This window comes from Acomys russatus, chromosome 16, assembly GCF_903995435.1.
Source record: "Acomys russatus chromosome 16, mAcoRus1.1, whole genome shotgun sequence".
In the NCBI taxonomy this organism is placed as follows: domain Eukaryota; kingdom Metazoa; phylum Chordata; class Mammalia; order Rodentia; family Muridae; genus Acomys; species Acomys russatus.
Genome location: NC_067152.1, coordinates 5,535,354 through 5,551,080, shown reverse-complemented (window position 1 = coordinate 5,551,080; position 15,727 = coordinate 5,535,354). Strand labels below are relative to the sequence as shown.

The 15,727-nt window shown below is 50.1% G+C and overlaps 2 protein-coding genes across 3 annotated transcripts; one reads left to right on the top strand and one right to left on the bottom strand.

Moving 5' to 3' along the window:
- The first annotated feature begins 1,438 nt into the window (after positions 1-1,438).
- Positions 1,439-8,609, top strand: Tmem97 (transmembrane protein 97). The gene is made up of 3 exons (XM_051158071.1): positions 1,439-1,678; positions 6,990-7,134; positions 8,198-8,609. The coding sequence occupies exons 1-3, from the start codon at positions 1,442-1,444 to the stop codon at positions 8,455-8,457; spliced, it is 642 nt and encodes a 213-aa protein (XP_051014028.1). The 5' UTR covers positions 1,439-1,441; the 3' UTR covers positions 8,458-8,609.
- A 756-nt stretch (positions 8,610-9,365) lies between these two features.
- Positions 9,366-15,568, bottom strand: Ift20 (intraflagellar transport 20). 2 transcript variants are annotated; one of them, XM_051158065.1, is made up of 5 exons: positions 15,405-15,568; positions 13,022-13,150; positions 11,612-11,697; positions 10,078-10,181; positions 9,366-9,735 (listed from the first exon to the last, which is right to left on the bottom strand). In XM_051158065.1, exons 2-5 carry the CDS (start codon positions 13,146-13,148, stop codon positions 9,654-9,656), a joined length of 399 nt encoding a protein of 132 aa, XP_051014022.1. In that variant the 5' UTR covers positions 13,149-13,150; positions 15,405-15,568; the 3' UTR covers positions 9,366-9,653. The 2 variants fall into 2 exon arrangements, with proteins under 2 accessions (XP_051014022.1, XP_051014023.1); XM_051158066.1 differs by lacking the exon at positions 15,405-15,568 and adding an exon at positions 13,302-13,485.
- Positions 15,569-15,727: the final 159 nt, after the last annotated feature.

Sequence of the window (15,727 nt, the reverse complement as noted above, 5' to 3'; positions counted from 1 at the left end):
AAACTTCAAACCCATTTAAGCATCCTGGTCTCCTTCATTGAAGTGTGCACGCTGGAGCAAGCATGGTGCCGCATGGCTCTAATCCTAGCACGTGGAAGGCAGAGGCAGAGTGGATTTCTGTGAAGTCCTGGCTAGCGTGGTCTACGTACCCAGTTCCAAGGCAGACAGGGTTTACATAGTGAAAGGCTGTCTCAAAACTAAGTGGCGGCGCACGCCTTTAATCCCAGCACTTGGGAGGCAGAGGCAGCCGGATCACTGTGAGTTCGGGGCCAGCCTGGTCTACAAAGTGAGTCCAGCCCAGTCAAGGCTACACAGAGAAAACACAAACACCACTAAATACAAAAGAAAGAGAACATACTGGGGTCTATTTCTCCACCTCTTCCTGACGAGTTGTCTACACTCTGTGCCTTCATTTCTCTGCCCTGCTCACCCACCCGATTCATTGCTCTACTGCCATATGGCTTCTGACTCCTTGGTGCTGGTGCCACCCCCCAGTGTTACCTGCAGCTACCCCACTCCTCCCTGTGACCTTTAATCTCTTCCTCTTCTCCTCCCATGACCCCCGAGGGTAGAGCCTCTCTAGGATTTCTAAATGCCTTTGCTTTCCAACAGTTTCAACCTTATTCAAATGCTGTCTTACAAATCTAGACCAGGTTCATCCGACGGCTGGCTAGGCGTGTTCACCCTGATGCTTCAGGCTGCTTGAGGTCTCTTTGATTGGTTTCAGACAGGCTCCCTGTGTATCCCTGGCTGGCCTGGCAGGCTGGCCTAGACTTCACAGAGATCCGCCCAGGGTAGCCTTAACTGTCCTGGACTCACATTGTAGATCGGGCTGGCCTCGAACTCACCGAGATCTGCCGGCCTCTGCCTCCCAGGGTGCTGGGGTTACAGGCTGTCGCCACCCTCCCCCGGCTCATGTGGGTGTTTCAAATGGTGCAGGAGATATAACCCGAGACCTGTTGAGTGCTAGGCAAGCGCTCTACATGAAGCAACACCTAAGCCTTAACCTTACTCAATGTCTGCAAGCACAAACTGAATCACTTTTCCTTGAACCCACTCTCTGTGTGCCCTCTTCTCAGTGAATGGCAGCCCCCATCTTGTCCCAAACCTATCAGGACCCAATTAAATCATTATTGTGGACTGGACAGTGATTTTGGAGCCAGCACGAAAGCCAGGCTCGCAGTGCCCCGGCACCGCCACCGCGTGGGGCACTCCGTCTCCACCGGCTGCAGGTCCGGGTACGGAATGGAACCCAGAGAATGAAAGAGACAGGACACAGGGAACTCCGCCGCACGCGCACTCGCAGACGTGGAAGGCTCGCAGGCCCGCCCCGTCGCGCGGCGCTCGCAGCAGCCAATGGGAAGCCTGGATAGGCAGTGGGCGGGCCCCGCCGGCCACTGCCCACTCGCGCGCTGCTTCTGTTTCCCCTTGGCCAATAGGCATGGCCTCGTGCGCCGGGGGCGGGACATCACAGCGCGGGCGCGGCGCTTTTTCCCACGTCGCGGGCTCCTGGGCAGGCGTGTTAACCGCATCCCAACTGACGGAAGGAGACATGGGGGCCGTGGCCGCCAGGCGCTGCGTCGAGTGGCTGCTGGGCCTCTACTTCGTCTCGCATATCCCCATCACGCTGTTTATCGACCTGCAGCCCGTGCTGCCGCCCGAACTGTACCCGCAGCAGGTGAGGCTCAGGGGTCCCCGTGTGGCCTCCCCGGTTCCTGTCGGCTCGGTACCTGACCTCGGCCCTAGCTGGGGGTCTCAAGCCGTTGACGAACGCTTCGTTTGTTTTCAGAACGAAGATGAGGGTAGGGCGCATGTCTGGGAGGTCCTGGGCGCGAGCCCCCACGTACTCGCCAAACTTTTGCAAACGCTTTGGTTGTGTTTGGTTCCACCTCCGGCGGGTGGCCGAGGGAGGTTGCCTGGGTGAGCCAGTGGCTGTCCTCTGTTGGATTTGTTGACGTTTTGTTTGGATGGACTCGAAAAGTCCAATGTAATCCCAGAGAAAAAGTCACGGGCAGAATGAACTGTCTAAAGCGTTAGCCCTTGGTTGGTGCCGCGTGGCATACGTACACTCCTTCTGGTCTGAATCTAGCGTGAGGAAACGCTGCCTTTTCAAATCCGCTGTTTGAACTGGGGTGGAGATGAGCTACCATTCCCCTGCCTGCTAGAGAGCATTCTTTGACCCAAACTTGAGGGGCCACCCCCATTTTGTCCTGACCATGGGATTTCTGCACGTTTCTCCACTCCACCAGTTGGAACTGGAGTCAAGTTTGATTGACTTATCCACCTAAGGATTTGGTTTTACCTCTGAAATGCTCTTTAAATGTTTCTTTGCAGGGCAGTTCTTAATTTGAAATTAATGAATTTCTCTATGGTGTCTGCAAAATTGCATGCGCCTTGTGTCCTCTGAGAGGACATGACACTGGAAGAGTGGCTCCCACCTAAGAAGGTTAGGAGTGACACCATCAGCAGTGTTACCGCTACTTGAGTCTCTTTGGTTTGTTTGTGGAACCACATAACTGGAAAGACCTTTGACCTTTTCCATGGGAAACCCCTCAGGCAGTATGTGGCAAGAGCACTGGGGACTGGCTTTCTCCAGCACTGGCCACATACTGGGTATGTTTAGGGCTCTGTAACTTCAGCCATTTTTTCCCTTAAAATAATAGTTCATTGAGTGCATTGCAAAAGGGCAGCAGGCTGTGCAGTGACTAGTGTACCACCTGCAGCCACAGCTTTGAAGTAATAGAGTAAATTGTAAATTCAAAGATAAATTGTAGGATTAAGGCTGTGGCTCCTTGGTAAAAATATCTGTCAGCATGCATGAGGCCCTGGGTTTAAATCCCAGCACCCAAAACGTGTGTGTGTGTGTGTGTGTGTGTGTGTGTGTGTGTGTGTGTGTGTATCATGTTGGGTTGATTGTATTGTTGCTCTAATGCTTTGTTACAAGTGCAGCGGCTTACTTTACCCCAAACTTACCCTTGGGCTGGTTGGCAGTTAGAAATGTAAAGTGGAAGGCCCTAGGGCTCTAAGGGAGACCGTCTCCTTGCCTCCCCGGTATTCCATGGCTGGGCTGGCAGAGCTGCGGACCACACTCCAGACCTCCAGCTTACCATGTAGGGTCTACCCACTGAGCTCCCCTCTTGACCTTTCTTTGGTTGTGGCCCTTTCACGTAGGCTCTGCCGTCGCTCACCCTATCGCCACCTCGTCTGTATTCACATCTCTCTCTGCCTTTTATAAGCTCATTTAGGGTCCATCATGGAACCCAGGAAAATCTCACCTTTGAATAGCCTTACATACATCTGCTGCCCTGGTGGACATGGTATCTTTGAGAGCTGTTAGTCTGCTGCCACAGAAGGGCCCAGTAGCAGCTCACGCCTGTAATCCAGCACTCAGGAGGCAGGAGCAGGCAGATCTCTGTGAGTTCAAAGCCAGCCTGTTCTACAAAGCGAGTCCAGGACAGCCAAGGCTACACAGAGAAACCCTGTTTTAAAAAAAAAAAAAAAAAAAAAAAAAAAAAAACAACTAAAACTAAAGAGGACATCAAAACTGCCCTATAGCTATAGCTGGCCTTAAGAAAGGGAGCCACCATTTCTTTGGGGTCTGGTAGCAGTGGAGATAAAACCCAGGGCTTTGCATACTGAACTAGCCTCAGCCCTTGTTTTCCATCCATCTATTTATTTATTTAAGGTTTGTTTTGTTTGTTTGTTTGTTTTTGTTTTGTTTTTTTGTTTGTTTTTGCGAGACAGGGTTTCTCTGTGTAGCCTTGGCCATCCTGGACTCATTCTGAAGACCAGGCTGGCTTCGAACTCACAGCGATCTGCCTGCCTCTGCCTCCCGAGTGCTGGGATTAAAGACGTGCGCCATCACGCCCGGCCTTTTATTTAAGTTTTTAGAGACAGGTTTCTCTGTTTAGCCTTGGCTGTTCTGGACTCACTTTGTAGACCAGGCTGGCCTCAAACTCACAGCCATCCACCTGCCTCCCAAGTGCTGGGATTAAAGGTGTGTGTTACCATGCCCAGCTCTTTTTTTTTTTTTTTTTTTTTTAAAGGGGTCTCATGCAAGGTTTTCAAAGAACCTGAACTTAGAACTGGCTTGGTGGCACACACAAGGATCACCAAGTTCAAGGCCAGCCTAGACTACGTAGCAAGACCATCTCTAAATAGCAAAGCCCAAATTTATGCTCCCAAAAAAGAACAATGAAAAGCCAAAACTTAGTATCTAGAGTTCTTCCCTATAAATATGGAAGGATTGGGCTGAATTTTGCAAGCTAGACTTTGTGTTTGAATCAGATCACATGGGTTAAAAACCATTATAGCCGGGCGGTGGTGGCGCATGCCTTTAATCCCAGCACTTGGGAGGCAGAGGCAGGCGGATCGTTGTGAGTTCAAAGCCAGCCTGGTCTACAAAGCGAGTCCAGGACAGCCAAGGCTACACAGAGAAACACTGTCTCGAAAAAACAAAAACATTATAAAACAGTTAAAGACTTGAGTTTGGGTTTAAACATAAAGGGAAGGAAACATTTTGTAGTATTTCTTGCAGCTGAGTGAACTGCTTCTGTTAAAATGAGAAAAACGTGTGAGCCTGTAGGTCTGAAAGTAGTCTGTCCTAAACCTAAGGGAAGGTGTGCAGGAGTTGGTAGACTAGTTCAGAAAGACAGTGTGCTCTAGGTCGGGGTATGGCATAAATGGAATTTTAAATGGAGTGCAGGGCTTACATTTGGTAGTGTTAAACTGGAGCATCTTCAGGTCTGGACTAACCACACACGAGTAAGCCTTCTGTGTTAGCCGCTGTTCGGCTCAGCCTCTGTGTTGACGCACTGCATCTGAACACGGGACGAAGGTCATTGGCACTAGTTTATATCAGATGAAGAAATAGTGTGGGGCTGTTAAGCGTCTTGCCCAAGCCAGTCCCTTGGCTTCCGGCTCCCGCAGTCCTCCCATCCTGCTGGGGACCTCATGCTTGTTTTTCACCGACTCTGTCCAGGCTGTTCTGGCAGCAGGACACTCCTAGGGCGCCAACTGAGTGGGTGTGCGGAGTCAGCTTGGCCGATCTAACCCTGCAACAGCCTTTTCAGACACCTTTATAGCCACATTCAGTGTCTTTTCAACACTTTACTCTGAAGTAGATCTTCCCAGACTAGCAGTTCAAAGCCAAAGGGAACTGTCTGTGCTGGTACACATCTCTAACCCCAGCACCCAGGAAGTGGAGGGTCAGAAGTTCAAGGCCAGTCTCAGCTATAAGAGAAAAACATTTAGTATAACTTGCTCAGTTTACAGATGGGGAAGTGGAGGCCCAAGAGGGGCTGGCGTGGCCTTTACTGTCCCTACCTACCTGTCCTGAAGTGTTCAGGAGGGGCTGGCGTGGCCTTTACTGTCCCTACCTACCTGCCCTGAAGTGTTCAGGAGGGGCTGGCGTGGCCTTTACTGTCCCTACCTACCTGCCCTGAAGTGTTCAGGAGGGGCTGGCGTGGCCTTTACTGTCCCTACCTACCCGCCCTGAAGTGTTCAGGAGGGGCTGGCGTGGCCTTTACTGTCCCTACCTACCCGCCCTGAAGTGTTCAGGAGGGGCTGGCGTGGCCTTTACTGTCCCTACCTACCCGCCCTGAAGTGTTCAGGAGGGGCTGGCGTAGCCTTTACTGTCCCTACCTACCTGCCCTGAAGTGTTCAGGAGGGGCTGGCGTGGCCTTTACTGTCCCTACCTACCTGCCCTGAAGTGTTCAGGAGGGAGTGGAGAGTTTTACCAAGAATCCACTTTCACATCAAAAAGCTGTGCGTGCTGACGCCTGGGACCCCAGCACAACAGCGCTTCCGGATGCTTGCTCACACCTCTCATGGTAGCGAGGCCTCCATTTCATAGGAGCCAGCTTCTGTCTTTGCTGTTCCTTGGGCTGTTTTGTTTTTCACACAGGTCTCCTGTAGCCCAGACCTGGCCTCTAACTAGGCTGGCCTTGAACTCCTATTCCTTCTGCTTCCATCTTCCAAGTGCTGGGTCACCATGTGCCAGCGCACCGAGCAGCCTTTATGTTTTGATTAAAAGTTCACACAGACAGCCAGGTGGTGGCGGCACACGCCTTTAATCCCAGCAAAGGCCGTCCTGGTTTACAGAGCGAGTTCAGGACAGGCAGGGCTACACTGAGAAACCCTGTCTCAAAACAACAACAACAAACCCACAAAAAGTATCTAGGTTTCCACTGTAAGATGCACAGCCTGGAGTTGCCTTCATTCATCCTGTCCTGGCACTTACTTGGCTTTGAAGGTGTATTAGTGCCACCTCCTGGTTATTTTTTGTCATGTTCATTTGTTTTGTTTTTGAGACAAGATCTCATGTAGCCCAGGTTAGCTTTAGACCAGGTATGTAGCTGAAAATGGCCTGGCTTCAGGATGCTAAGCTTGGCTGGCCAGCCTTGGGTAGAAACACCCAGCCTCTGCTTCTGGCTCCTGGCGAGCACACAGTGGGCAGCTGCAGACTCTCGCCTCCGCCTGCCACGTCTGCATGGATCTGCAGCCTTTGCCTTTCTAGACTGATGACAAGTATGAGGCTGAAGCTAGAGCCAGCCCGGCTCGTGCCGAGATGCCTGCCGTGTGCTTCTTCTTCCACCGACACCCAGCTGCTCCTTTAGAAGAAAACAAACGAGCTGGGCAGTGGTGGCGCGCGCCTGCAATCCCAGTACTTGGGAACAGAGGCAGGTGGATCCCTGTGAGTTTGAGGCCAGCCTGGTCTACAAAGTGAGTACAGGACAGCCAAGGCTACACAGAGAAACCCTGTCTAAAAAAAACAAAAAGAAAATAATTTTATAGTTGGAGATCACCTCAACATGAGGAACCATATTAAAGGGTTGCAGCATTAGGAAGGTTGAGAACCACTGTTCTAGGTATGTCACTGCTGCCACAACTACACAGCAAAGGACTCTTGGCTGGGATCTTGGTGCACCAGAGCCCCTGAGCCTGTCAGGCCACAGGTTGGTACTCACGGTGATCCTGTCTTTTTCCAGTTGAGCAGCCTGTTGCAGTGGTACTCCAGGGAGTTCAAGGACCCTCTGATGCAGGAGCCCCCAGTGTGGTTCCAGTCCTTCCTGCTGTGTGAGCTTGTGTTTCAGCTGCCTTTCTTTCCAGTTGCCGCGTATGCCTTCTTCAAAGGTTAGTACAGTGTGGGAACCAAAGCTTTGCCCAGGACGCTCTTGGAGTGCACCCCTGTGGTTTGAAGGATCTGCTATCTATTAACATAGGTGTCACGAGGTTCTGCTGGTGTCACTAAGCTGGGCTGCCTCAGTTATCCAGAAGTTCCTAATGATACGAAACCTAAGGCCAAGGATAAGTGTGTCCCCTTTTATTACCCACTACACACTAGACAGTTTATCTGTGGCCTTAGTGTCCACTCAGGATAGTATGTTGTCTTATAAGCAGGAAGCATCAAGCTAAACCCCTGAAGAGTTTAACTTCTCAATTAAAAGTTATTCCCGGGGCTGGAGAGATGGCTCAGCAGCTGGGAACACTGGCTGCTCTTCTGTTTTTGGTTGTGAGCCTACCCTTAACAGCTGAGCTCTCTTCCCAGCCCTACTTAGCTGCTCTTCTAAAGGACCTGGGTTTGGCGTCCAGCACCACATGGCAGCTTATAACCTCCCTATAATTCCAGTTCCAGGAGATCCAATATTCACTTCTGGCCTCAGGAAACACTGCACACAAAATACATGTAGGCAAAACACTCAAATAAGAAAAAAAAATTGTTTTTAAAGTTTTAAAGATTTTTTTAAAAATGTGTACTTCCATGACATCATACAATTAATCACTTTGTGAAGTAGCCATGCCTTCCATTGGAAACTAAGCTCATAAAGTAGAAAATCTTATTTCCTGCTGTGTTCTGCAGCACTGGCTCCAACTGCGCCCTCTTGCCTGTGTGAATCACTCTATGGGTGCTGGGCAGGGTCCCTTCCCCTGAGCTTAGATCAGACTGGCTGTTTGCTGCCTGCTGAGCTAGATGCCAACCCTCACCCTCAGTGAGCTGGGGTGGGTGTTAGCTGTCTTGTAAACTTGTCTGTTGAACAGTGCAACACCTCCAGTTTTCCATGGGTGGAGTCTGAGTTTCCACCAAGAGAAGGCAAAGCCATTGACCTGAGAGGAGCAGACAAGAGGTAGAGCATGTTCCAGACCCCTTGCAGTTGCCACAGCTAACTCTTAACGCTTTGCCCTTCTCGTGCTTCAGGGAGCTGCCGGTGGATCCGGATCCCTGCCATCATGTACGCAGTTCACACCATGACCACCTTAATCCCAATCCTCTACACATTGCTATTCGAGGATTTCTCCAAGGCTGTTGCTTTCAAAGGACTAAGACCTGAGACTTTCCGTGAACGACTGACCCTCGTAGGTGTCTACGCCCCTTACTTGCTAATCCCCCTCATCCTGCTGCTGTTCATGCTGCGGAACCCTTACTACAAGCATGAAGAGAAACGAAAGAAAAAATAAGGGGCAGCCACTAGCCTGGTGGGGAGATCCCACAGCACAGTGCCTGTGGACAACACAAGAAAACTGCTCTGAACCCATTTCAGCAGCATTTGAAACACACCAACAACAGTGCACAGGAACAGGATAGTGGCAAGAGCCACGCCACGCCTCGCCTCGCCTCACCCTCCAAGGGCTGAACAGGCCATCAGCACGGACGTGACCAGGTTACAGCAAAATGGTGCCACAGCACTGCTAAAAACAGGCAGACGAGAAGCCGGTTAGCTCATGAACCAGAATCATTCATCACCTGACTAAAAACTCAACTCTATAGCTGACCACTAGCCAACAAATGAGCAGTGGGGTGTTTCAGGCCACTTTAAAGTCACAAATTTTGCCTCTTTAACATTTTTTTAACATTGTTTCCTGCCCATACCTCTACCTCTGGGAGAAAAGTATATTGTAGCCTCACGTGAATCTACTCCAGAAATGGGTTATGGTGGAAGAAAGGTTATTTCCATTTCTACCTTGAACAGATGGCCTGGTCTTTCATTTATTCTGTTGGTACTGGTCCTATGTCCTGCTCTTCCACACTTCCCAACTCTGGCACCACACCACTGGGCGTCCTAGTAGATAGCTTTGTCCTTTCTCTCAGCCTGCTCCTTCCCATCCTGTCCAGAGTTAACAGTGTGACTGTCCCAGTGTGTGTCTGCTGTTCCACTAGCTCTCTTGCTGGGCAGCGCTGTTTTTTGCTTACAAGCCATGTTGCTGTGTCTTTCTTGTGTGTCTGGTCCAAATAAAGGTAGCTGCTGATCACTGCCTGGTTTATTGTATGGATGGGGGGGGGGGGGTGGGTATAGAACACCCTGTTTTCAGAGGGGCCAGAATTACACACTACACCAGAGAAGAAAGACCGAGCCATTTGCAAATGGTATTTATTGCTTTTCCTTGAGAGCTTTGTAAATTTACCAAAAAAAAAAAAAAAAAAGGATCAAGTTTACAGACTGCTTAGTTTGTGCTGAGAGTTCAAGAGGTGAGGTCCTGTGCCGCCTTGCCACTAGCGGTGGCTGTGCATTGTTTGCCAGCTGCCCCAGATGGCAGTACTGCCTCCTTTAACACATTGCCATGACACGTACATTAGTCAAGTCACTGGAATGGTACAGAGGTTTTTGTTTTTGCTTTTTTGTTGCCTTCCTGCTATAAAAAATGGAAATTTCAGTTCATTTCTGAAAAATAAATTGGTCAATAAATTCATTTTGTTCTGCTTCTACTTTACACAAAGCTTCATATTCAACCCGATACCTGAAAAACAAAATTGTTAGAGGCCCTGAAAATGAAATAAAAACACAATTCTTTGAGAGTCTAGAGCTTTAAACAGTTGCAAGAACTGAGTTGAGAATGAAGTCGGGGAAGAGTGTGAAATAAGCAGTATTAGGGCGGCCCAGGAAGAACCTCGCCCTGGGAAGCACAGGCGGCAGCCTCACCCTCCTTACAGAACCAGTGCTCACACTGCAGGGGAGCATCTGGAATAGCCAAGTCCCCACTTTCTTCCTATCAAAAAACGTTCAAATTGAGTGAGATGCTCTACCTGGGCAAAATGAGGAAAGACGGCCATGGGGCAGGAGACGGCGCGGTGGGCCTTACCTCTCCAGCTGCATCTTCTTTTCAGCTATCAGTGCCTGCAGCTGCTGCTGCTGGGCCTCTCGCTGCTTCGCTATGGATTTGAGCAAGTTCCGAGCACCGATGGCCTAAGAAACATCGCCAAGCACAGTGCCGTGTAAGCTCACCCAAGCCCTCCAAAGGCAAAGGCCACTTGGGAGGGGAAAGAAACAGGAGCCCCACGGTTCTAGTGGTTAGTCAGGACTGTTACTCTACTGATCCCAAAGTACCCGCTGGGAAATGGCAAGAGCAGTCTGGCCCACGGCTGTACTCAGTGGCCTATTGGGAGACATCGATTACCAAGTCGTCTGTGCCAGGCAATCTTTGAGGTGTCCATTTTTTTAAAAGGAGGGTAAAACCACCCACCAGTGCTACCATGAAGACCAAAAGGAGAAATGACAAGCACATGCGGCTTTGGCTGGAGAGGTGACGCAGTGGTTAGGAGCACTTGTTGCTCTTGGACAGGAGCCAGGTTCAGTTCTACAGACACCCACATGTCAGCTCACAACTCCCTGTGACTTCAGTTCCAGGGGATCCGATACCCTCTTCTGAGCGCCAAGGGCACAGGCACCAAGCACACACAGTGCACATACACACATGCAGGTGAAATAGTCATGCGTATAGATCAGTCTAAAACAAAAATTGAGGACTGGAGAGAGAGCTCAGTCCTTAAAAGCATTAGCTGCATTTCCAGAGGACCTGGGTTCAATTCCTAGCTCCTACATGGCAGCTCACAATCAAACATTTCTAATTCCAAAGATCTGACACCTGGCCTCTGATACACATGTGTATGTGCACAGGCATACGTGCAGACAAAAATTCATTCACGGGGGCTGGAGAGATGGCTCAGAGGTTAAGAGCACTGCCTGCTCTTCCAAAGGTCCTAAGCTCAATTCCCAGCAACCACATAGTGGCTCACAACCATCTATAATGAGATCTGGTGCCCTCTTCTGGCCTGCAGGCATACATGCAGGCAGGACACTGTATACATAATAAATAAGTCTTTTTAAAAAGTCATTCACAGCCGGGTGGTGGTGACACACGCCTTTAATCCCAGCACTTGGGAGGCAGAGGCAGGCGGATCATTGTGAGTTCGAGGCCAGCCTGGTCTACAAAGCGAGTCTAGGACAGCCAAGGCTGCACAGAGAAACCCTGTCTCAGGGAAAAAAAAAAATCATTCACTTGAAACAGAAGTCTTAGAAAAACCACTGATGGACTGGAGAGATGGTGCAGAGGTTAAGAGCATTGGCTATTCTTCCAAAGGTCCTAAGTTCAATTCCCAGCAACCACATGGTGGCTCACAACCATCTATAACAAGATCTGGTGCCCTCTTCTGACCTGCAGGCACACTAGCAGGCAGAATATTGTATAAATAATAATAAGTAAATCTAAAAAGCAAAAAATCTGAAACTACTGGCATCTAAGCTCACCATGTTAACTTGGCCAGCATGTGTTATTAAACCCCTCCGTAGAGGTGAGGCCTGCGGGGCTGCTGGCCAGGACCAGCTGCTGATCTTACCTTCATCTTCTCGTTCTCTGCTTCCTTGGCAAGCTGATCAACAAGCTCAATTAGACCACCAACTATTTTCTGAAACTGGCCAATTTCTTTGAGGAAAAGAAGAAAACATTCTCATTAGCTTCCCTTTGAAGTAGGGAGGGCAGAGCTAACTGCCCCTTTGAATTTGTGTTACACCAGGTGCCTACTAACCTAAGCATCCCGCAATTTGGTCTACCCTAAAGAAGAGGGACCAAGCTGGGTGTGGTGGCGCACACCTTTAATCCTGGCAGAGGCAGGTGGATCGCTGTGAGCTTGAGGCCAGCCTGATCTACAAAGCGAGTCCAGGACAGCCAAGATAACATAGAGAAACCCTCTCCCCCCCCCCAAAAAAAAGAGGGACCAGGTACCAGAGCTAGGCTTTGAACATAGGCTCCACGGTGGACCCAACCCTACCTCTCCCAGAAAGGACTCTCAGAACACAAGCTCAGCCTCTGGACTGGCCAGACTTCACACTGGATTTCAGTGAAAGGCAGTGTGAGAACCCCTGCCTGTAACCATGTCATTTAGGCACCCCATTTCCCTTTCACTTTTTTTGTTTTTGTTTTTTGAGACAGGGTTTCTCTGTGTAGCTTTGACTATCTTGGACTCACTTTGTAGACCAGGCTGGCCTCGAACTCACAGCGATCAGCCTGCTTCTGCCTCCCGAGTGCTGGGATTAAAGGCATGCGCCACCACCGCCCGGCTCCCATTCACTTTTTCCAGTGCTTTTAGAAAAAGCTTACAGTCTATCCAGTGCCCTGTTGTATTTTATGAAAATAAGTCCAGAGAAGTGGGCCACAGCAGGCAGCAACCATCAAACTGGGAACAGACGACAAGCAACATGTCACAAAACCATGGCCCAGAAATCTCTTGCTTCAGCTGAGTAACACAGGCCCGGAACCCCAGCATTAGGAAGCTGAGTTAGGAGAATCAAGAGTCTGGGGTCAATATACAACACACATAGTGAGACCTTGCCCCCGGCACTGGGCTGGCGCAGCAGCTGGAAAAGGAAGCTTCCTGGAGACAGGCAGGCCAAAGGTCACCACTGTGCTGAGCTCTCCCGGAGACCTGTTACCACCCCTAACTCCAGACAACACAGATCCTGCCACCATGACTATTCTACCAAGAACTCAAACCTGAATATATAACTCCATTTCCCACCTTGTATTTAACGGTTGTTAAAAGAAAAAGAAAAATCACAGCCCATTTAAAAACACCCACCCCTCTCCCAGTCCAATGTGGGACTCCATGGCAGCGTGAGAGGGCAAGCAGAGATGGTTCGGTGCCCGTGGGAATCCAGAGAGCAGGCTCCATCCAAGGAGCAAGCAATTTCATTCTGGCAGACCCCGGAGTGATGGGCAGAAAGACACTGTGTCTCCGATCCATACTCACTGTCGACAAAGTCCTTGCACTCCTCCTTGAGCTCCACAGTCTGCTGGGTGACCTCTGGGTCCAACACCCGCAGCTTGTTCAGCTCATCAAAGTGAAGCCCCGCTTCGCCTAAGATGTCCTTGGCCATAGCTGCAAAGAAACCAGCCCCCAAACTGAGTAACTGCATCCCGGACACCAAAGGTAATCCAGGCTCCACCCCAACCGACTCCAGTCCCCTGCCACCAAATACTGAGCCCTCCTCACAGTCCCCGTCCCCTCTGCCTCCACCTCCCAGCCTCACCTGTTTCCCTTGCCTAGGGAAGTTCTGCTTTGAAGGGGTGACAGTGGCAGTCAGGAGGTATGTCATAGAAGCAAGGGTCAGGGAAGAATAAAGTCCAGTGGCTTGTCACAGGCATCGTTCATTCAACAGACATTTCTTGAGTGCCTGCTACAAGCCAACACTGCTAGATGCTGGGGTGTAAAGATGAGTACAACAGGGTGCCCGCCCTAGGAGTTTAGCTGGAGGAAAACAGACATGTAAACCTGAAAAACTATATTGCATTAAGTGATTTTTGCAAAAATATCACTAAGCAACAAGGAGGAAAAAAAGCAACAAACTTGGGTGCATCTGGTCTAAGCAGTGAGCCATAAACATAGTTATAAATCCCAATTTAGGTACCCCAAAAGGCTTTATAAATGCATGCACTGAAATGACACACACACACACAAAGAAAAAAAATCTGGGTGAATTTAAGAATTTGAGTTAAAAGCCGCCTATGGTCATGCATGACTCTAATCCTAGCACTTCTTGTGTCAGAAGAGGACTGACACACATTTAGAACCAACCTAGGCTACACACTGAGTTCCAGGCTACCCTGTGCTACACAAAACTCTGTCTCAAAAAAAAAAAATTGTCTTCCTGTATTGTTCTGTTTGGACCAACAGTTTGAGTACTTAACAGCTACCAGGGACTAACTGAACCAGGTGCTAAAGAACAGTTCATGCAAGCACCTATTTGAACATCTACCACCTTAGGAGTTTGCATGCATTTATTTAAAAAAAAAAGCTGGGCTCAATGCTGCACACCTGTAATCCCAGCACTCCGGGAGGCAGAGGCAGGTGGATCGCTGTGAGTTGGAGGCCAGTGAGTCCAGGACAGCCAAGGCTACACAGAGAAACCCTGTCTCAAAAAAACAAAAATCAAAAAACCCCAAAACCGTTGAATCTCTGCCTAAAGGACAGAGTGAACACAATGTCTCCAGACAGCAAGCGTATAAACACAGACTGTGCTGAGACTATGAGGACAGTGCTCAGGGCTCTGTGAAGATGCTGCAGGAAAGCATAACGCCAGGGGCAGAGAGAAGTCAACACCAACAAAAAACAATCTGAGACCTAAACATGTTCAAAAAAAAAAATCTAAGAAAAAGGAGGAGGGACATTCTGGGCAGGTGGGAACATATGGAATCTTCCCGAGGCTAGAAGAATCTGACACCAAGGTGGTTGTGATCAAAACAGCAAAAGGGGGCAATGAGGCCGGACTGGCGAGAGCTGGACAGCTAAATGCTGCGAAAGCCCCAGTAATGAACTTGGATTTTTATCATGGAAACAGCTGACAGTGGGTTCCAGCAGTGATTGACCAACTTGGGGGGGGGGGGTAGATAGGGAACAGCGGCACAGAGGCGCAGGCACCCACCAGGTCCCTCACTGTGAGCCTAGCATCTCTAAGCAGGTTGCCTGCACGCAAGTGGCACTCCGTCAATGTTTGCGGAATGAATGAATGTGGAAACAGTAGGCTGTAACAGGAGGAAAGAACTTGAAGCCGACCACGAGTTCAGAGCTGAGATGTTTCTGGGTCGACAGAATTTAAGTAATGGACTGCTTAACGCAGCGCTTTGGAGATGTTTAAAAGAAAAGAGCCAGGCACGATTGCCATGAATCCGGAGCGCACAGAGAGTACAGCTGGAAAGGACAGTTTAATGAGGTGGCTGAGAGGGTTACAGGGAAATGCTTCACAGCGGACTACCAGATCCCCATCCCACCCCAGCTCCCGAGACAGATGTGTCCCAGGGACTAGGGGTGGAGTTTCCTAAGCATCAGGGCTGCGACGGGCTCTACCCTCCCTGGCTCTCCCAGAACCGCAGGCACCACGAACAGTTGCAGTTGACTGGGCAAAGGACGTGGCTGTCTTTTTTTACTACGTTATCCTCTTGCGATGTCCGAGCCTCGGTTTCCCGGTGAGATCGGAGGGAGCCACGCTCTCGGGCTGAGCTGAGTATAAACTCGCTCCCTAAAAATTCCGAAGTGGGGAAACCGCCGCTTTCGACCTGGGCCCGCCAATCCTGGCCACGTCGGCCACCTCTTGTCCCAAACTCACCACATTCCCCTATCTTAAATCACAACCTACCTGCCGACCCGTCTCGGTGGCGCGCTGCAGCCCAGATGGCTGTCAGCGGAAGCTTCTTTCCAATAACTACAACCGGCCGCTGCCACGGATACAACACCTATAAACCACACGTCACCCTCTGACACCAGAAGCACTAGCAGCTACCCTCCCCCCCGGTGCTTGCTGGGAATTAGAGGCAACGAGAGAGGAGAGGTAACTGCCCACTAGACCCAGAAGCCTTTGCGCCGGGGGTGGGGGGCGGACGGGATGACGACGGAAGTAGATTTGCTCTCACACTCGGAAGTCGAAGAAAGCCTAACCTCAGAGTTTTCGACCCCACGATC

Bases quoted from the DNA above. Each gene is read 5' to 3' on its own strand.
- Tmem97 (XM_051158071.1), top strand. From the start codon at position 1,442: ATGGCCTCGTGCGCCGGGGGCGGGACATCACAGCGCGGGCGCGGCGCT. The intron at 1,679-6,989 runs GTGAGGCTCAGG...GTCTTTTTCCAG, and splicing joins CCGAACTGTACCCGCAGCAG to TTGAGCAGCCTGTTGCAGTG. The intron at 7,135-8,197 runs GTTAGTACAGTG...CTCGTGCTTCAG, and splicing joins CGCGTATGCCTTCTTCAAAG to GGAGCTGCCGGTGGATCCGG.
- Ift20 (XM_051158065.1), bottom strand. From the start codon at position 13,148: ATGGCCAAGGACATCTTAGGCGAAGCGGGGCTTCACTTTGATGAGCTG. The intron at 11,698-13,021 runs GTGAGTATGGAT...TTTTCCTCAAAG, and splicing joins GTGCAAGGACTTTGTCGACA to AAATTGGCCAGTTTCAGAAA. The intron at 10,182-11,611 runs GTAAGATCAGCA...GATGTTTCTTAG, and splicing joins CAGAGAACGAGAAGATGAAG to GCCATCGGTGCTCGGAACTT.